The following is a 22,044-nucleotide window of genomic DNA, read 5'->3' as shown; positions in this document are numbered from 1 at the left end:
AAAAATGTGGGTGAGAATAAAGATGACTACCAGAATGTGTTTCTTTTTCTCTACATATGTTTTGTGCTTTTTTTTTTTTTCTCCCCTTTGGCATGACAAGTGTTTGCCTAACTTACTTGAGCAGTTCCTTTGGAAGTTTTGCAATCATCCATATAATAATAAATGTCCATTTGAGGACATTTTAAAATGCAGATGCTTGAGCCAGCAGATCATAAGGATTCCACTGAAGATCAATGAGTCTCTAGGCATTTTTTAAAGAAAAATTATCACCATGAAACACCTCAACTGCTCTTTTGGGACTGCTGAAATCTATTGTCTCAATATATAGCTGCTGCTTTTAAAACTTTAAATCCATTCACATGTGGAGAAGTCAATGCAGATGGTCAGTTTAACTTTTCTCCTACAGATGTTAAAGTTTACTTGTTCCTCGCTTGCTTTTTTCTTCCACAGTACCCAAAAGCATGCATAGACATAGAAAGCTCATAATCACTACTCTTTTATTTTTCAAGATTCAGAATGGTTTGGATCAGCAAGTGAAAATTTTGTGCTAGAATTACAGCAAAATATTTGCTGTTCTAGTATGTCATAGAGCCTGCACCTGGGTGGCTATTAATTTCCAGGCTTAACAGTTTTAAGTCTGGAGTTGATCTCGAGAAGTATGGAGGCCTTTCTGCTTAAAAGAGTATTGGTCTGATTTTCGAAATTACGTATAGCTCCTAATATTTTGCAAAATCCCTTTGGCACTTGGAAGGAAGAAGTGCAACAGTAAAAAAAGATAAAAATTATATAAAATAATGAACCCCAGTTGCTGCCTGTGGCATTCTTGATCCTGGGCTGGGTTTCCAGGATAAGTGTCTCTTGCAGTAGCAATGTGAAAAGGTTCAAGCAAGCCTTCCAAAAGTGGTGTACCCACAGAGTGTCAACCCAAATCCGTCACATGTTTGGGACCTCACAGCTTGGTTCAAAAACTCCACAGCAAATAAACAGGCAGCAAGCAACGTTTAACCAGCCTTCCCTGAGACAACCAAGAGTTCCACTCCTAGAACTGACTTTCCATCAGGAGCTGTTCTTTCCCAACAGTTCCAGTTTCCTTGCTCCAGTACTTGTCCAGAAGGGAAAGGGTCATTAAATCAAGTGTTTAAAAGAAGACTGTTTTGCAGTCAAACACAGCTGTGTTGGCTCCTGTGGCCACTTCTGGGGTGAAAAAAATGACAATTTTTCTCAGGAGACACTAACCTTTGTCCATGGGGGAAGGGATGTTAAGCTGGGGATGAGGAGAAGGAAAATCAGCTGAGAGAGCTAAAGGCTGGAGGGAGGATAACTTTACCTTTAAGGTAAAGGCTGAGAAAGCAGGACCCCCCAGCACCTGCACCACTGCCTGCCTCCTATGTGTCCCCTGCTGAAACGTGGAGCCCAGCACTCAAGAGGAGCATATGGGAAGGATACAACCGGAGATCACCTCTGCAGCAACAGACTGACAAGCAGCAGGAAGCCAGAAAAACAGAAAACTAAAAAACAGCACCTGTTTAAAACTCATCATCTGGAAAAATGCAGGCATTCTCTCAGAGGTGAGCAGACGGGAAAGACATCTACAGCCTTTTAAAGGCAAACCACTGAGGCATAAAATTCAAGATGCTTCATTATCGGCCTTGGGCCTAGAATAACTCCTGAAGACATATTGCCAAGGTTCCTATTTTCTCCGGTATTTATAGCCACTCAGCCACATTTAACTTCCAGTTAATACAGGCAATGAAGAATCACGCTTTACACAGCAGCGGACACCACGCACCCCCTGAGTGCCGGGTGGGTTGTTTTACAGTGATTAACATTACACAGCTGTTTCAGGAGGGGAAGTGAAGACTGGCTTATCTGACTGAAGCAGAAGGGGGCAAGTGAGTGACAGTGTGATATACACTCCCAGTTTTGCAGAAGCTAACTAAGGATTGCCAAATAGGCAACCCTGCGCTTGACATCTCCTTTTATTGTTGCCTGTGACCGCGCAAGCTTCTCCAGCTCATCTGTGTATTTCAAATTTGCTCCTGCTTCACTGCCTCTGTGCCAACTGCAGCTACTGGGTATCATTTCAGTGTGCTATACGGGAACCTGTACCACACCAGTGAGGCAGCAGACACTTCCCTTCCATGAGATGCAATGAGGTGATTTAGTACTAAATATATTGCTGCATAGCCCTCAATGTTAACTTTCAGCTGGGGAAGGGAAAGGCTTAAACTCAGGATCCCCTGTTTCAGCTGCATTACCATCCCAAACCAGATTACTCATTTCTAAACACAGAATTAAGTAAACCTCATATCTTAAAGCACATGTAAAGGGAGATGAGATCACTGGGAAGGGCAACAGTATAGAAATAAGATTAATAGGGTGATAAGTGGCTAATAATTAGGCAAGTCAATTTGATTAGATGCATAAGAGTACATAGTGCTTATTCTAATTTATGAGATGAAGCAAGGCAGGAAGGAAGATTCCGGGCAAATCTGCTTCAGCGAGAGAGAAAAATAGCATAGATTTTGGGAGGGTGCCTTTTTTCGTGTTTTTATAATCTATTTTTCAGAAGTAGAGGAAAAGAACCAATTTTATCACTGTAAGAAGAGGCCTCTTTCCCTTCACTTCAGTGCCACAAAAGTAGCTTCAAATTCAGTAGCCTTAAGAACAGCTCAAATAAATATAAATACAAATCTGTTGGATGATGCTACCAGGGTCACAAAAAGAAAGAAGATTTGGGACAGTTTTTTTTTACAAAAAGAATAGTATGAAAATCTAGGTTATGGCAGTGTGTTAAAAACCTTGTAAAGAAAAGACACAGCATGCATATGAGGTAGGGACATCTTCCATTCTCCAGCAAGACAAATATGCCTCCATCTGAAATAGCTGCTCTTTTACAGCATGAGGCTCCCGGCAGCACAGGTTGCAATAACTGCATGTTCTGCCATGGGGCAGGGGCAGTCAGCGCATCCTCATGTCACAGGCACACAGGGTCAACATTTCCAGCCACTTTTTAGGTTAGTCCTCAAAGGTCCACCACCTCAAGAAAGTTTTGTTCCAACCAGCTAGCAAGAAGAAACAGGATAATTACAACCTACTTACCGAAGAAGGAGGTGGTGGCTGGACTGTGTAGGGAGGAGGTGGTGTGTCTGTTATTTCTGGATCATCATGTTCACTTTCACTATAGCATTCTGAGGCAGACATGGAAAAATGAGCAAAAAAAGAAGTATTAGACCAATGCTTACTTATTCCTCACAGCATTGCGGTAACCAAAGATCACCAAATAGGATGTCCTGGGCTGAGGACCATGCTGTAACATCAGTGTCTCCTACAGTGAAAATTAACCCACCTGTGGTAATGTGGTACTACTTCATGGCAGTATTTTTTTCTTTTTTTTTAAGTAAAAAAATCTGCTATGGCTGGAAACACTAGGTGTCCCTCCTCTAAATAGCTTCACAAATAAGTTTGGGGTGGGTTTTTTCCCCCCCTCCCTTTCTTTTAAAGGCTGCATCATTTGTAGTCTAAGTTAGGGAGACAAACTGCAAGTAGCAGATGCTGTCCCTTAATCTCTGTAACTAGTAAGTTTTCCTGGAGCTAGCAACAGGCACTGGTGTTTTGGCTGCAGTTTTGGAGGAAACAGATTGCTTACATAGTGCTTTGGAAACCATAGAGCAGCCTTATGAGAGTCTTCTGTCACCACACAGTAACTCACATAGGCATGCCATGTGGTATGGCAGTACATGTGCAGAGCTAGTACTAGAAGTAAACACAGTACTTTAGCACTATATGCACCACTCATTTTTTTTCTCTTTTTTTTTTTTTAATTATTATTTAATAAAAAGTAAGCTGATGGACTCTCAATATCCCTTGACAAGTGGCAGGCAGGTAATCACATTGTTATTTCTTTCAGCTACCTGTGTAGCAGGTGAAAGCATAATCTTAGATGCTTTTAAAAAGTGGATTAAATGAAGTGCTAATCATTGATAGAATGAGACACAAGAAAGAGGAGGCAGTAAGTTGCTGGTTCCTATTCCCAGGGTCTGGCTGCAACCACCGAGCAAGATCACTTCCTCTGCTAAATCTCCCAGCACACGTTGGTCAGCAAGTGGTGAGCAATTGTATTGTGCATCATTTGGTTTTGGTTTTTCCTTTTGAATTTTATTCCTCTATCCCTCCCTCTCCTTTTCATCACTACTATTATTATTATTCCACTACTATTATTATTTTTATTACTACTACTACTACTATTATTGCTATATTTCATTTTATGCCAATTATTAGATTATTCTTATCTCAACCCAAATATTTACTTATTTTCCTGATTCTCCTCCCCACCCCATGGAGTGAGTGAGCAGCTGCGTGGTACTTGGTTGCCAGCTGGGGTTTAACGACAGTCCTTTTTCACTTCCAACCCTTACAGCAGCAAGTGCTTGCATCCTGCCCTGCACCACGTGTGAGGGGTGACAGTGCTCATCCCCATCCGACAGAGCTGGGGACATGAAAGGTTGCAAAGACACAGCTGGAGCTTAATGAGGACAACCTGAGTGAGTACCAAGGGTCAGGAGAGCAGAGGCTGCCCTGCTTCTGCATTCCCCATGCGAGCTAGCACTCTGCACTGCCTCTCCCTCCGCTGCTGGGGCATGCAGCAACTTGTGCTGTCCCAGGGCAACTGGGACTCTCCAGTGGAAACATCCCACCAGGTCTCTCCCCAAGTAGGTGAGGGTTGTTTATGTTCTGGGATTACTTTGTAAGAGCTGGACTTCTGGGTTCACACCACTAGAAAGCAGTGTGTTGGCACCGTTTCTGGGAAATCACCTGTGATTATCCCATCTTTTAACTAAATACCCACACATCATCTTTTTTGTGCTTGTCATTTGGGTGTTTTAATAAGTATAGTGTGAGGGGAACAAATTTTTGAGAGAAAAGTTTTATACGTCAGAGATAAGTTTCTATGTTAACAAAGTCAAATTTAAAGAGATTCATCACTTTTTCTCCCCGTACTGCCTGCAGAACTATAGGGGGTTTTAACAGCATAGTTGCTACTCTGTTTACTGGAAATATGTGCTGGCACATCTTAGCATAAAGAACTAAAACTGGCTGCAATAAGGCCTATATCAAATTCTAAGGCTTTATTAATGCCTTCTTGAATAACTCTTAGCAAAGAGCTTATTGTTTCTACAGCTCCTCTTTTAGGCACACAGAAGAACTGAAAAAGAATCAACAGCTGTTTCTGATACTCTGAACAGGCAAATGGGGTTGGAGGGGGGGGTGTTAAAATGCATTGAAAGTACATGAATACACAAGAACTGCCATAACAAGTGCCAAGACCCTCCTGAAGAGTTATGATGTGTGATACAGAGGAAAGAACCAGGTTAGTAGGAACAGAAGTGACTGTGGGTAAGACAGCGTTTTTCTGAAACATAGCAATGCCCCTGCAAGGGCACGTCCCCTCAAGCATGTCAGTGGGGTGCTAAACCCATGCTCAAACCCATGCTCAAGGCTGCTGCTGGAGCACCTGTGACAAAACACACTTGCAAAGATGAGATGTGCTTGAAACCAGAACTGGAATGCCTTTTTCTGAAGTGGAAGTGGGCCACCAGCTTTAAAAGCTGAATAAATCTTAACTATGTTATGTTCGCTGCAGGGTACTTAGATAACCTGATGCAGAGGTTGAGTAGATTATTTTGTATCTTTCTGTCATTTTTTTTTTAATTAAGATTAGTGGGCTGACTCATTTTGAATTGAATTCTCAATTCAGCCAACACAACCAATGCTACGTTTTTTGAGGCTTTAAAGAAAAATTGTTTTCATGTATAGAATTTTCATGATCTTCATCTTCCATCCGACTCCTGCTTTGTGAAAACATGGACAACATATTTCAACGCTTCCTCCCTGAGTACAATTACTATGCAGCTCTTGCTACATAGTCTAATACTCAATATAGACCTTTATCCTGATTATCTCTGACTGTTTTTATACAATATTGGGTTCAAAGAGGACACATGCATTTCTAAGTAACTTGGGAGCATGGGAATTAACAAGTTTCCTAACAAGAAATAAAGAGGAACCATTAACTGAAAACAAAGAAATTGATGAGACCTGCTGAGTCTTCAGAAATTGGTGGTGTGTATGATTACGAGCCCTAAAGCTGCTTTTATTATAAAAGGCAGAGTATAAATGGAGCCAGAATATAAACAGAGCCAGATCAAACTGATCAATAGTGCAATTACATGTCCAAAGCCTGGACTTAAAGCATAACCTTATTCTGGGAAACTGCAAAAGGGATGCAGACAGGAACATTTCAGTGCTTAGACAAAATGGGCTGCACCACCTAAATGTTCATACTACTACAAATACCTGTTTCTTCTTCATGACAGCTCATTCACAACCTGAGAAGTTCCAAAAAAGACGCTGGGTACCAATACCCTAAAAACAGAGGGTCAAAAGCCCAGATGTTACATGTTCCTTAGGTCAGAGTCCATCCCTGGTGTGTTAACATAACACTACACACAGCACTTCTCATTCTAAACAAGCTCCCAGGATGTGTCCTCACCAGCAGCTTTCCCAAGCACTCTGACAGGTGACTTGCTTTGTCTCTGCCCAGTTTTGTGATCTGAGTGCAGGTACCCTCCCCAAAAAATGTTCTGTTAGGTTAGGGTGCAAATTAAGACAATAAATAAATTGATAGGGAACTTTTAAAATTACTCATTCCACAATGAACACTTAGGCTTGGCTCTGAATGAACTTGTAGTCTTCAGTACACCACTACTACCACCCCCGAACATTGCTGTTATTGAAACCTTTGCACAAGATGTTCCCAAGCTAGCAGGCTCCTGGGCCACAGCACAACTCTTGTAATATACCTTACCAGCTCAAAACTCAGAGTAGTACAGCTCTTTCTCTTAGTATTTGGTAGGCTTAGCAAGCTGGCAAACTGCTAGAAAGTAGTTACACACCTTTCACAAGACCACTGCGTGTCTCAGCAGCACTGTTTCTCACCGTTGATTCTTTTTTCTGTGATTACTCTGTGCTATGTCAGTGTGGTTTCTCTGAGCTCAGTCGGTAGATGGACCCAAGTTGACAATTTCAAAGAAAGAGCTGACAAACATTTGGCCAAGCAAGAACTGTGAAGAACATGATGTAGTTACACACTGAAACCACCATTAGGAGCATACCTTCCTCATTCTTCCCATTGGGTGCCTGAGGGTCTACAGCCATTCCCAGCTTACTTAGCCACCTGTATTTGAAACAGAGGGAATATAGAGTTAGGGGTACTTGCATGCTGTTCAGTTTTGCCCCTTTCAGATGCATCTGTATCTATTTTTATTAACCTAAAGATGTAAAATATTTCTTTCTATTTCTTAGATCAGATCTTCTTTCTAGAAAGGCAACAGTTACCTGAATATTAATTCTCCCTGTGGCGAGCAGGACTAGTTGCCTGTGACATCTTTCCCTGACCTTGAAAAGAGCACTTCTGATGACCAAGGAGCTGCATTCGTGGAAGCTAAAGGAAAAGTACCTGTGCTGTATCATAATGTCAGTGGCTTGGCCCTGCTCTTGAGGTGTCTGTCATCTGTCACCTGAGACGAAGCAAAAGGCATAGGAGCCACAGGAGATGGTGTCAGCTGCCCTGGCCAAAGCTATCACAGCACAATCTAAGAACATGAGCCATTTAAAGCCAGACTTTCTGACCATTATATACTGCTTTCTTCAACTCTCTGTGTACTTCTGTTTTTACTAAGTTTCACTTCCTGTGTTGCTTTAAGCTATTACCAGAGGTTTTTTTCATTGATGTTCCTAGGTGGCTGCATTTTTCTAGTGCTAGAAACAATCCCTAGATATAATTTTTGTATATTGTGTTTGCCTGTAGTTCATTCAGATCTGTCCAGGTTTTAAGAAACGACTGAAAAATCTGAAGCCTTTCAGATTAAAACTCAATGCCTAAATAGGGAAGGTATGAAGAGCAGGAACTAAGGTTCATAACTGTGAAAAAACATTGTGTCTGATCTTGATTCTACTGAAGCAATGGGAAATTTGCTAGTAGGATCAGTGTCAAAGTAGCTGGATTTTTAGACTGCAGTATGAACAATAGAGCCACATAATTCAAGAAAACAAAGTATCATTTCTGTAAGAGTGGATTCTTGACTTTCTTCTGACAATTAATCATAACAGAATGATATTCTAAATTTTAAAAATCCTAACAAAATAAAAGGTTTGCTAAAAAATCCAGGACTTCATTAACCACAAAGACAGATCACAAGCAACTGCATACAACTGGCCAGGTAAATGCACTCAGCTAGCCAGCACACATTTACTTCTCATGTGTGCATGACAATAGCAAATACATGCCAAATTAATGAAGTAAATGACTGTATTAATAAACCCACTATTGATTTAATAGATATATATGCATGAAGAGTTACAAAAGGTCATGATCCAGAGAGCATTTATGCACACCAGTAACTCGACATGCATGAATGCCCCGGTGAGTTCAGTTGGAACCACTAACATGCATATGTATTTGCAGGAATGGAGCCAAGAGAACAGATGTCTTTTAGTCTGTTTTGACATATGCGTGAGTATGCGTGTACTTTATGTATTAAATGCATGCATTTTATACTTTGCCAAGGAAAACATCATCAGTTACAACAGTGAGGAATTAGTATTAGAGCAGTATAGTGCAAGCTGCTCTAACACCAGGCTACCTAGCTTTAAGCCAAAATGAAATTTACTCGAGAAGTGGAGTTTGAAGAAAACCGTTCTGGGGACATAAGAGCTGGGACACCTGCAGAAACTTCAATCAATCACTCACTCACATGAGACTAAACATTTCAAAAGTGTCATTAAGACACTGAGAATTTCCAGCTGGGCTCCAAACTGGCTGTTAGCACTCACTAACGTCCTCCATTAGCTCTAATTTTCCTTTTGCTTCTCCCTTCATCCTTCCCCCTCTTCTCTCTCAACCAGGGTTACACTTTCAACAGAAACACTCCTGTCCAGCAGTCCCTCATTCTCAGTCATCCTCAGCCCACCTGCCTCAAGAACTTCTCACTCCATTCAGGAGCTCTGGTAGGAAATGCAGTGATACAGAAACGGATGGTTATCTCCCCATCAGCATGCTCTGTGCTGCTCCAAGTTGTAAAGGACAATGCATTTTTTCCATCTCTATTTACTTGTAAGCATCTATAGAGTACAGATTTATGAATAAATATGCAAGTATGTACACTGCTGTAGTATTGTGCATTCCTGTATTTATAGCCCTTTCAGAAGATCACACAGGTTCTCTCAACCTTTGTCATTTTCTGTTGTTGGTAAGTATTTATGAGGTTCCCTATTTATAGAGGGAAAGAACAGTCAATGCTCTGTGAAGAAACTCACAAATATCGCCAGCAGAGCCATGATTAAAATCCTGACCTGACTATCATAGGCACTCTCTTCCCATTTAAATTGTGTTGCTCTGAGTCCAGTATTTGTCCATTTAATGCAATAGCATTGTGAACAGACTGGAATCTGGAGTAAAAAAGACAAAGAAAATACGAGATGTATATAAATAGGCCCAGACTGGATCAACAGCAAATAATTTCTATTTCTGAAAGCTCAGTGGTTTCTAATATATCCATTTTACTTTTTTCATATCCATTTTACTTTTTGCATTTAAAAACTGCATGAATTAATTGTTACAGACATTTGTGGGAAAGATTTATGATCTGTCATGAGGACTGGTTAACTGCAACATAGTTTGGCATTGAAGTAACTGCTTACTTACATTAAATAACAGCCCTTTCTATCCCTTTAACCCTCCTTATTAACTGATATGCTACTCTGAAAGCAGACACTGTTATATTCTAGCCCTAGATCACTTCTTGGACAAAACAATATTAAGCTTTTCCCTCCCTTTCTTCCCTCACTTCTCCCAAGGTGATGAACTTGTTATCAGATCTTTGCGCCTCTCTAATAGAAAGGGATTTATACTAGCAAATGTAGAAGATTAATACCAAAATCAGGCTAAGAACACAATTCTGATTCCAACTGTCATAAGTGAACAAATAGCAGTAGTTTCCTTCCATACAGTCACCAGAAAACAAAACAGACCCAGTAATTCCCCAAATGACTTTGTCAACAACCACTTGACAGTGAAAGAATGAGTTTTGGAAAGGTGTTCTCAGGCGTGAGACAGGATGAAACATGGCCAGTCGCTCCTACTTACGTGTTCATTTCCAGAACATTTTCTGCGGCAAAATAAAATGTCTTGATCTGTGGGTGGCTGATCTTAATAGCACTTTAAGAAAAGAAAAATAGAAGAGATATGAAGAAAACTAAAAATAGAAGAGTTATGAAGAAAACTAGTTCCCATAAGAAAGAAAAAATAATAGCTGAATGGATTATTTAAAATATTTATTCACTCCAATATATTAATCTGGATCAGTTTATCCATCCATATAGCTCTTTCCTTAGAACTCTAGTCTATTTTTAGCTCATTTCCTAAGCCATACATTATTCAGAGGGTATAAACTAGAGGAACTAAAAAGGAAGGTATAAAGAATAAAACAAAGACTTCCGTTATTCCATTACATAATTCTGTTGTGTGCCCATATCTCAAACACTGTGCAGTTTTGCTTCTCCCAGCTCTGAAAAGCAAAGTAAAGCTAAAAAATGTTCAGAGAAAGAACCAGGGGTGACCCAAGGTATGAAACAGCTTCCATGAGTGGTTAATTAGGCTAAGACCCCACAGCATGGAACACTGATGGCTGAGGGAAGGGACATGTTATACAACCAAATGACAAGCTGCACACAGCAGGTGAATAGTGAATGACTCTTTACTGCCTTTTCCAAGACAAGTTTTAGGAGGCATCAAAGAGGCAACTAGGTGGCAGGTTTGAAACAAGCAAAATGAAGGTAGTCCCTTGACCATCTCCAACAGTTCACCTGTTGGTTTCAGCCCCAGTCTATGCTTTAGTTGAATATTCACCATAAGACTTTTCAAAGTAGTTTGGGTTTTTTTCCCCTAAAACATAGTGTCCGATCCTGAGACTGCATGGCTTCCCTTTTTTGTTCCTTGGTAGGTGATTGACCCTGTCCCATGGAAGCACACGCTGTTTGGCTGGGCCCCAGATGACACAGCAGCACTGGTCACTCTTCACCGTTGTCCTAACTTAACCTATCCCATGTAAGTGATGAGTATGTGTTTCCCTCCCAGTCATCAACAGCCAACAGCTGCAAAAGTGAAGGGCAACATTTTCTCATGGTCCTGTACTATGTGACTCAACCTTTCTTCTGAGAAAACAAAATGGGGCTCCCCATATTCAAAATAGCTGTCTCCTTTCTTTGGAGGAGTCAAACCCCCAGTTAATCTCAAGAACACCTACAGCTAATCGCAGCATGAGACCTTAACAGAAGAACAAAGGCTTTCTCTTGAGGGACAGAATAAAAACCATGTCAAGCTTACAACTTTGAACAGCAGCAACACCCCTCCAAACCTTTGAAGTGTATTCAGAAGCAGCTGGAAGTCAGCGCTGCATATGGATTCTGGAGAGAATATGTTGAAATGTGTACCCTGCTAAACGAAGTTTTTATTCCCTGCACAAACCAGAGACTTCAATACAGCCCAAGTTCTGCTGCACCACAGCAGCCTAAAGAATAGTCCTGACCTGGAGGGAAGCAGTGTTACTTACACCCCCATTGACGTCCTCACCCAAGAGAAGGTATCTGAGATAGACTACAACTTACTCATAATCAGTGAACAAAGGGGGGAAGGGGGGGGGAGGGGAATAATTTGGCATACTGATCTACTTTTTTATTTGTGGTTTTAGCAGAGCACAACTGGCAGAGAATTTTCAAAAATCTTTTTACAATATGGTTTTCTTTCAGTAGCTCAGTATCTCATTATTTATAAAACACAGAAGAGCTTCTCACAGCTTCATTGTCAGACACTACTGATGTTTAATTCCTTGCAGCATTGTAAAAATCATGCAAAAGTAGGGATAAGAGATAAACTTACTGCTTTTTTTTGCATTCAATTGCTTGGTCCACACTGAAGTCTGGAAGTCTGATAAATCCTTCTGCTTTTTCAGACTGAAAAAAAAAAAAAAATCACCGCATCAACGAATTGGTAAGCTACCAGGCTCAATGCTCAATGATATTTAACATGCAAGTGCTTGTTTTTGACAGTTTTTTATACTGTGAAAATATATGCTTATCACCATGGGGACAGATTAACACCCTGTTTCAGGCAGTATTTGGGAACAAGAAATATTCCTATACGTATACTACTTGCACAAGTCCTGGATGCTAGAAAGCCGCTGCCCTGTCTGTGCAAGTGGTAGAGTATGAGCATAGCATTTATTGTACAATTACAAATATCAATGTGCCTGAAGAAGGAAGGATCCTCAACTTGTACAAGAGTGCTGAGGTAGATGCCCTTTCCTCCCCTCCCTGGAGCATTTGTATCAGAGCATCCCTGCACAGGGATCATGAGTAAGTCATAAGTCTAGTCCAGAGTCTGAAATTGTCAAGTGCAAAACTTAGGTTTGGATCAAACCAGGACCTGAAAACAGTGGGAAGGTGGAGGAACCCAATTCCTTCTCAGCCATCAGTGATCACATAGCTCCTTTCAACAAAGAAAAGCCACACTTTGTGCATAGACCACAGAAAATGAAACTACTGATCCTCAGCTCTAAAAACAGAAGCTTCTCAAAAGAGATAGATGATATAAAAGAGCACAAGTTTGAGCTATATCCTCTGGTCAGGTCTGGATGTTACATACAATCTCAAGGGAGCATTTGTTCCATTGTACAACATGCATCCATGTTACACAGATACATAACAGCACCACATATAACGATTACGTATATTTGAAAAAGACATGTCTATAGTGACAGGAATTCAAAAGTGAAAAAGTGACCCAAAATGATCCTAGGTAGAGATGGAGGAGGGTCTTCCTGGGTAATTGTAACATGGACCATTTCATATACATATACATATATATATATATATATATAACTCATATGGGCCTGTACATGAGTACTGCAGAGGCTTCCATGCCAGGAGGTGAAATGGTGCAAGGGGATGGTCCCACACCACTGAGCGCTGTCAAACACCACAAACCAGCCTCAGATGGATTTGGCCACCCAGCTGCCACTCCCCCCAGAAATTCACAGGTATGGTACAGGAGTTAACAAAACAAAAGCCATGCAGACATTTACAGTACATTGATTATATGCAGTCATCTCTTTCTGGATAAGAGAGGATTTGCTGAGCATTCACATCTCTCTTCTAGGTCAGCTGGACTCTGCATCGGAAAACAGCTCCAGCAAAACTGGAGTTACCAGTCAGCCTCAAATCCCTGTTCTTGCTGCCTGCAGCTGAAACCTCTCCCTGTACTACATCTACATTCACCTGATTAGCCACAATAAGCCTCCTAAGAGGAGCAATAATGTAGACAAAAGTCTGTAGCACATAATGTTCGGAAAAAAATGTACTTTCCGAAACACAGTGTTATCTCCTGAACCACTTTTTTGCTGCTCCCAGCTCTTATCCCTGAGCATATTAAAATTCAGAAATCATACACTAACGTGTACGTAAAGCAGGTAAAATGTACACAAAAATTACAAAGACAGAGCATAAATGAAGATGACTGACAGCATCTCAAGTCACACAATGCATGAATATGAAGAGACTATAAAAAGATGTTCATCGAGATTTAATGCTTGGAAGTATGAATCTCTGGGAACTGTGATATGGATACAAAACTGATATTTCAGTGGGTGGCTTCTGCGCACCTGTGCATATCTGTTGTCTGGTATATAATAAATCACAGCATAACCATCATTCCTGCAGTTTTAATGTGTTAAATATTCATATGAGAAGTTTACATTTTTCATCTTCACCAGTAAATGGATAGTTTTCCCTGCTCCAGGACAGGGGGTGGAGGGGTGGAAAAAGCAGCAGTAGAAGGGAGGTTTTTTCTTATTTTCTTCATTACAGAAGAAAAAATGTTCATCAGCATCTGAGCTGAAAAAAACTTTGATTTTGCAACATGGCTTCATTTGTACCAAAAAGTGCTTATTAGCTATTGTGGGTTTTTAACTTTCTCTGATTATATTTGTATCTGTCAAACTTGTTTAGAACCTGGCTTGGGGAGCTTTTGTTTCCATTCCATAGGTTAGAATGTAGTGAGACTAAACTCACTGAGATAAATTAATAATTAACTAAATAAAAAAAGTTACAGGATTTTTTAAGTCTTTTTTTTTAAAAAATAATAAGTGTATTTCAATCAATTAGACCTTAAGCTAGCATTTCCATCCCAGATCCATAGTACACCAGGTACACTGAGATGAGTAGGGATGAGTAAAGGAGGAGTTCTACTCATTGGCTGCATTGTATTAAAGTTAGAGAATATACTATCCTGCATTTCTGTACCAAAAAGAGTGGTCATTTACTAGACCAGGTGCAGCAAGGACACTGAAATTCCTGTTTGGTTCCCAAGACCAGCCAACACCAGAGACCAACCTCAAAAAAGCAGTTCATGAGGTATCAAAGCCATTATTACACACACTGATGGATGAGAAATATATACAGTGTCAGCTGTTTCTCTGCAGTATGAATAAATAAACCCAGTTTAAAAAAAAAAAAAAAGATCCAGAAGACCCTACATGAAGGAATATACCCAGGTCCCCCTTCTCAGCCACACACCAATAACTCCATGGCCTGAGCTAGGTAAGATACCAGGTGGGTGAGTGGGTGACCAAGGTCTGGGGCGGGTTGGCCTTACATGCTATGAATGCAATCACAGCTCAGCCAGTTTTATCTGTTGGTGCAGGAGCCATTGGTCTAGAATGCATCCTATAAATTGTGCAGGGTGCTGCACAAGCACTCATGAGGAGAATAAGCCCATGCAATGGCATTAGATAGGTCACTGTCTCAACAGTCAATGTATACAAATATTTGAACATTCGGGTTCTGTACTGAGACTAGTGAATTATCAGGACCCTTTAAGCCAGTGTGGGGACATTCACCTGAGGTGCTCTCACCCATACGGAGGTAGAACTTGGTCTTGAACCACTGACATATCCAATGAGTATCTAAGTTCGAGGAATACTCTGTAAATTGCCAATGAAAATAGATCTGTAGGCTTTGATTTCAGTAATCTACATTCACCAGTTTTACAACAGAGAAATCCCCAGACTTCTTATGCAGTATTTGGCATGTTCCAGTTGGTAAAAGATTATGTTCTCTCATATGGATTCTTTCTCGATGCATTCAGATTTTATATTAATTCTGTCTGTGATTTCACATTTGTGCATTTATAAGGAAATTTTAATGTTTCATTTTATGTATGAGTGAAAGAGGATAACAGTATGAATTTATTTTTTTTTAGTGCACTATTGGTAACATCTCAAATGTGCTATCTATATAACAGAAAACAGGAGTCTGATGGGTATGTAGTTCCATAATTATCAGAAAAAAAAGGAAAACAAATCATAACAATAAAACCTTATGAGAGTTATTACAATCACCAAATAAAATTCCAAATAAACACTAGGGGTAGAACATGTGGAAGTCATCTTGTTGGTCATTCTTGGAATAAAAATGGCATTTTCAAACATTAAAAGTGTATGGGAGTCCTAAATATTTTATTTTCTCAAAAATGTTACCTTTAATGTAGCTTTAAGCACGCTATAACTCACACATTCCACTCAAAATTCCTTCAGATTTTATTGCAATGTTGTAAAATAGCCCTAAAAAACTCAGATTAAAAGAACCTTGACCTGTTTCCTATCTAGTCAGGATGTTTAAAATAATAAGCTTTTATGTCTTGTGGGTTTTATGCAGGCTAGCCTAACATATAAATCCGTGCATTTTGCTATGCCCAGTTGTAGGAAAATAATTTCAATAACAACAACTGTCTCTGCAAATGCTTGGGGCAAAAAGAAAGTAACTACTTTTTCACAGAAAAAGCTTTTCACTCAAAAAAAATTAAATATATTTATGAAACATAATGCATTCATCCAATGAAAGAGACTGATGTCCTTTTTAGCTTGCCTCAATACATTGCCTAAATGTTGTGGCTTTAGGAGATTTAGTAAATCAGTTACTAGGCTTTTTTTCAATATTTAAAGTGAATGTAATGGTGCAGAAAGAGTTTTAAAAACAGTGCTGTAAAGGGGAAGTAACTAGTTATTGTGGAACAGCTCCAATCTGCGATTCAGGGTACTCCTCACGGCTTCAAAGTGTTTCAGTGCTGCCCCCAGAAGACCCTGTGTTGGAGGAGCAGGTCAGTCCTCAGCCTTTTAAGTCATTTTTGTCTCTGCCAAGTACACCAGTGAGACAACCTATAGAGCTGTGAATAATTTGTGTAAGATCCAGAGGTCCCCAAACCCTTCAGCACAATCAGTTGACATCAATGACTTTTCATCATCCATGTAAGCAGCTGCTATAACTTAAAGGTAAAAGACTTCTGTTTTAAAAGACTGCAATTATACATCTCCTGGCAAAGCTGTTAGAGTGAGGACCAATTTAAATCCAGCAGACAGGCAAAAAAAACCCCAAAGATAAATAGTGACAGTAGATCACAGCCTGCAACCCTTTGATTTTATATTTATATTTCTTTTCAGCTGAATCCCCATGACAACCATCGTTAACACGTCCTGCAAAACTGTATTTCAACTCTACTTGGAAAACTAGCTGAGCTACCCTAAAGGCCACAAGACAGAGGCATTTATGTCCCTTTCCAGTCAACACGATCCAACATGGTCACAAGGAGCCAGGAGCCTGGGATTACACATGAAGATCATCCCCACCACCCCTCTTCCTATGCAAGAATACTGATCCCTCTGGGGTTTCAGTATGAGAACTAAACTGCTTAAGGAACAGAAAGGGTCACACACTATCCTTTTTAAATAATTTTCTTTAGGGCAGCTGCCTACAGAGAGCAGTACTCGAAAGGGGGAACCAAATGTTAACGAAAAGCAGTTGTCTAAGAAGTCTGGTGTTCCTGAATGCACCCAAGAAGTCCGACTGATCAGATCCATTTTCTGATATTTTCTGTTTCCACTGCAAAACCAGACCTTCTGTGTTTCTTCCTTGCCCAGACATCTTCCCCTCCCCAGACTGGGGCCACGTATATGCTGCAGACAGGTTTACCTGCCTCATTGGTACCCACGCTTTACAGAAAGAGCAAGCCTATGTGGGAAGATGTTTCAGGGCAGTCTACCCAAGTCTGCTGAGACCACCAGGGCCCTGACTTTGCCACTCACAGTACCTCAGTAGCTGGTCAAAAATTAATTTGGATTTGCCTGTGTGGTCTGATTTGCTTGCAGTGAAGGAGAAGCTTGACTCTTGGGGTGTTTGATCTGCTATCGCTGACCCTTCTCAGCGTTTTACTATTTTTTCCTCTTTTGAGCTGTGGTTTTCACAATGTGTTTTATGTTAAATTGAAGGAAATACCACCTGCAAATGTCACACAGAGTGACATTGCCTTCTCCAATCTGCCTCATGTGTAAGATGCAGTACCAGAGTGGCCTGAAGGTAAATTAAATCAGAGCAATAGAAACATCCAGAGCTTCTGAGGTGCCTGAAGACAGACTTTGCCAAGAACATGATGTTAGCTGAGGTTACCTACCCAAATCCGGGACAAAGCACATTCCCATACAAATTCCACCCACACTCTATTTTCTCCATCTCCATTAGAAAAAAAGGTCCAGCACCCTGTTGCTATGCTACAGTTGCCAGTGTCTGGTTGACTGCAGTTTCCACACAGCCACAAACAAAACACACTCATTTCTCACAAGAACAAAACTGGTCAGACAGAGCTAGAGGCAGCCAGTGTGCCCTGGTTCCTTCAACCTCAACCCTGCTCCTCCGCCACCACCTTTCACTTCAGCTTCTATAAGAGGGTCTGTCATGGGAAGTCTCAGCCATGTGAGGACAGGGCTCCTCTTTTTCAACACAGCTATGAATTAAAGTTTGTCATCTTGGATGCCCCATTGGGACTGAGGATTAACTCCATTGAAGGCAGTGGAAATGCAGACAATATTAAAGCTAGGCAGATAGTAAAAAGAAATATCAAGCAAGCGAGTATGTCACCGTTATTTCTGTTTCATTAATCTAAAAGTGAAAATATCTGTGAAAATACAACAGGTCTAATTAATCTTAGATATGACACTGAGCAAGGCCCTGGTCTCATCAATTTAAGTAAGCAAATCTTAGCAAAAGACACCTCTCCTTCCCACACCCCATTGTTACTGACATTACAAATGTTGTCTGAATCTACAGTTATGCAGAGGTTGCACTTTAAGTTGTCCAAAGAAACCTCAAGTTTTTAATGTAAAATAGCATGTGTGTCAGCAGAAGTTGAAAGCAAAGAGGTGCTATCAGCTAACAAGTTTGCAAGAACCATGATAGGTGAGAAGTCAGAGGTCACATCAGTATTTTGAAGCCATATGAACTCTTTAGAGCATATGAAATAAATCGGAATGAGGGTGCCACCCGTTCTTCAGCCTTGTTCATTTTGGGGCAGTCAGTGACAGCCAGAAAAGCAGGCATGGACTAAAAGGATGAGTTTACCCGACTGATGAATGCTGTCTAGTAGCACTGGATCAGCATGACTATGGTTTCTCTGGATGCCAAGAGCAGAATTTAGCCAGGTCACACCAACTAAAGGAGGTAGAGGACTTTTCACCTCTTCCCCCACTACCATTCTCTTCACAGAAGGCAAACTTTGACTAGTTTTGCCTTGTTTTATTTCCTCCCAGCTTGACTGCTCCTCAGAATAATTCCTTTCTGACATTGCCCATGTCTAAAGGGCACATCAGCCAGCCGGCTCACCTTTCTTAACATTGCTTGGCCAGAAGTACTACTGCAAGCAGTGATTTAGAGCAGCCAGTGCTAATAAGGGGTTTGCAGGGTATTAATGCTGCTGCTGAGTATATCTGTCAGGCCACGTCTTTCAAGCAGAGATATTGTAACCGTTGGAAAACAAAGCCCTGTTATTCTTTTCTACTTTTCCTATTTCTTTTCTTTCTCCTTCTCTCATGCACGTATTTGACTTGACTGCTTGAAGGTTCCTTTCTTGAAAGGAAGCTAAATCAGACAACCACAACACCACAAAAAACAACAGCCCAAGACCAGCAGTATTGTTTTCACTTTTCGTCAAAAAAAGAATAGCTAATACCATCTTTAAATGCCAGTCAAAGTTTTTATTCTTACAAAAACCCCACCACTGTACCCACAACTAAAAGGAGAATGTGAAATACTCTTTACATGAGTAAAGTTTTATTTAAAGTAATAGGATTTTTATTATGGTTTTAACTATTTCATTTGTTCCCTGAAAGTAAGCAAGATTTTAGTGAGGAATTACTGCAATAGAAATGAGCAAGTGGAAACAATCCAGACTGGATTTAATTTCTTTAACTGCTCTAAGGATTAATAAGGATTTCTTAACCTTCATCCTTTTCTGGGCTTGGGACATGCTGATTTCCAGAGCAGCCCATTTGCATTTAGGGAACCTGATGCCCATCCACAATTCTACACTGAAGCTGCTGAATTCCAACCTATGTTGCTGCTGGCACCCCCCAGTCCTCTGCATGCCCCAATTCTGGTCTCTGTCAGTCCATCATCTGAACATGATAGGAGCTTTTTTCAAGGTAGCAGTGCAAGAGAGCAAAGCAAAGAGAATAATTATGTCTGAATCTTCCTAGGACAGGCAAGACACCCTTTCTGCCCCATCAAGCCGAGCTGTAGCAAACAGCCTGGAGTAAAGCCAGCTGTCCTCTAGGACCCACTGCTTCTTTGCACTCAGCCATAACCTTTCCTTAAAAGGGTTACTCTGGATTGCTAATTATGCCTTCCCCACCCCTTTTCAACTTTTAATTCCTAGTTTCTTCAACTCATTACAGGAATTCAAGGCCTGCTGCTCTTTATCTCAGACTATTTCCCGCTTGCACTGTAAGTGGAGTAGACTACTCGAGCTGGATCAGCAGAAAGAGAAATGCTATTCCAGCTGTCCTGAGGAAAGCTCATCCCCTGAACAGAAAGCTGGACCTTGACTTCCAAACACTGTGTCCTCCTGCAGATTTGACTTTTAGCATCAACTCGACAGAGCAGGAAGCTAAACATCAGCAAGAACAAGAGAACCTTAAATAACAATTCTGTGGATGAGACACCAGCAAGACCAGGAGTAGAAACATCACCAGCTGACAGTGCTTGTATCTGCAACCCTACCCCAGTGCAAACTGGGGAGGTGGGGGGGAGCAGGAAAAAAAACAAGAAAACAAACAAACAGATTAATCTCAGTGTGGAAGGGGATAGAAAGAGAAGCAGAAAAGAGACTTCTGAAAATTAAACTAGAAGTGAAGAAGTGTTCCTGTTTTGGGCATCTGCAAACTACCCAGCCCAGGAAAACCTTTCTCAAATTCAAATGCTTCCAGTGCCTGCAAAGAGCAGCTCTTTAAAGTGCAGAACAGACAGCAAGTTAACATTTCACAAGTACTTGCTGAAATAGAAAAAACATTCTGCTTGTTTCACATTCACATAGACACTTCCCAGATTACAAGAAATGTCAGAGCTGAGAAATGCACATTTGTACATCTCCAGGATGCATCTAAATTGTGACCCCAGCTTCCCTTTTTTTGATCCCAGCACACATTTTTTGTCCAGAGCCGGACAGACGCCGTACTCACCAGCTGACTGCTGTACCAATACAGCGATGACTCCTTGAGCACACACCAGAACTTTTTCCATTTGTTGCCAATGAAAGCTCCTTTTTCTTTCTTTTTGTAGAGCCATCCTTGGCAATCAGCTTGCCCCAGCTCTTTACACGATATCCTCCGTCGGCTCATTATAAAGAACCCTGTGCCATTAAAAATACAGTGGTGTTTGTTTAAAAGTCATTACCAGGAAAGATGTAGCTGGCAATTAAAGATATCAACCTTACTTAGCAATTTCAGCGAGTCAGCCGAGCGTATCTTAAAATATACTTAGAAGTCGTTCAGTTTTATAATGGCTGTGACAGTAACACACATTCAAAAGGCATTGTGATGTGGAGAAACAAAATATTAAGCTATAGATAATGCAGATGCTAATTAAAGCTAAGATAACCATACAGGAGATTTTGTAAATTAAAAACATATCCTTTGATCTTTTTAAAAGAAGCATGCATATATTTCCCTTCTCACAGCTGCACTGAAAAGAATACATCTATTTAAGTCAGCTAGAGAAAACTATTATGCCAAGTACATGAAAACCGCTAGTGTGTGTGTGTGTGTGTAAGTGCAGGCAGCTGAATCTACCTTACTGATTTCCAGCTTTGTTTCAACTAACATACCGCAAGGATTTAGTCCAAAGGAACAGCCTGTTGTCATTTTTCTCAGAATCGGTGCAAGAATCAGTGGAGTTAAAAAGCAGCCTTCTACCAGCTGAGTAGCAGTATAAAATCCTCACTCTCCCAAGAATAAGACATACTAAGAAAATAACAAAAGAGGAACCCAGGATAGAAAAGAAAAAACAATCTCTCATTACCTTGACTTTTCTTTTTTGCCTTCTGACGCAAGGGAACCTGTAAGAAATGCAGGAAGGAAAGAAAAGAGGAAATTTCAGATTGTGTTGCAACATTTGTGTAGAAAGGGGAGGGGGAAGCTAGAGAAGGACGTGGTGGTGATGCTGGTGGTATATGCAGGATGGAAACACATAACCCACTCACTGCTGAAGGGATGTTAGCAGCTGAAGCATAAAACGTGTTAATTAAAATTGATGTATATCTAGTTGAGCAAGAGCAAGCGTAACTATTATACATGTGTCTATCTACTAGTGCTTCCTGTTTCACACCCACAGGCAGCTTCGACTTTGCTATGTTTGCCTGAATTGTATTCTGTGTTTAGAAGTTAAAAAAATAGAAGTTAGGAGTCCAGCATTTTAATGCTTTATTATGATCCACAAGAGGGATTTATAAATATGGGGAGATTTAAAATACATGCCAGGTGTCTGCTTGATGTTTAGCTCATTCTAAGAAATCCAAAAAAAGAAAAAAATTGGATTTTCCACTCCTGG

The 22,044-nt window shown here is 40.5% G+C and overlaps 1 protein-coding gene across 2 annotated transcripts in view; it reads right to left on the bottom strand.

Moving 5' to 3' along the window:
- Window positions 1-22,044, bottom strand: part of IPCEF1 (interaction protein for cytohesin exchange factors 1) — a 59,469-nt gene that overhangs the window by 16,363 nt on the left and 21,062 nt on the right. Inside the window, exons 3-8 of one of the 2 annotated variants that reach the window (XM_037391143.1) lie at window positions 21,517-21,553; window positions 20,679-20,848; window positions 11,999-12,072; window positions 10,208-10,279; window positions 7,176-7,237; window positions 3,103-3,191 (exon numbers count right to left, since the gene is read on the bottom strand). In XM_037391143.1, the coding sequence (XP_037247040.1) occupies window positions 3,103-3,191; window positions 7,176-7,237; window positions 10,208-10,279; window positions 11,999-12,072; window positions 20,679-20,848; window positions 21,517-21,553 (504 nt within the window). The other variant, XM_037391144.1, reaches the window with a different exon arrangement.

The sequence above is a fragment of the Falco rusticolus genome, chromosome 6 (assembly GCF_015220075.1).
Source record: "Falco rusticolus isolate bFalRus1 chromosome 6, bFalRus1.pri, whole genome shotgun sequence".
Classification (NCBI taxonomy): domain Eukaryota; kingdom Metazoa; phylum Chordata; class Aves; order Falconiformes; family Falconidae; genus Falco; species Falco rusticolus.
The sequence above is the reverse complement of the archived record's forward strand: the minus strand, read 5'-3'. Positions and strand labels throughout refer to the sequence as shown.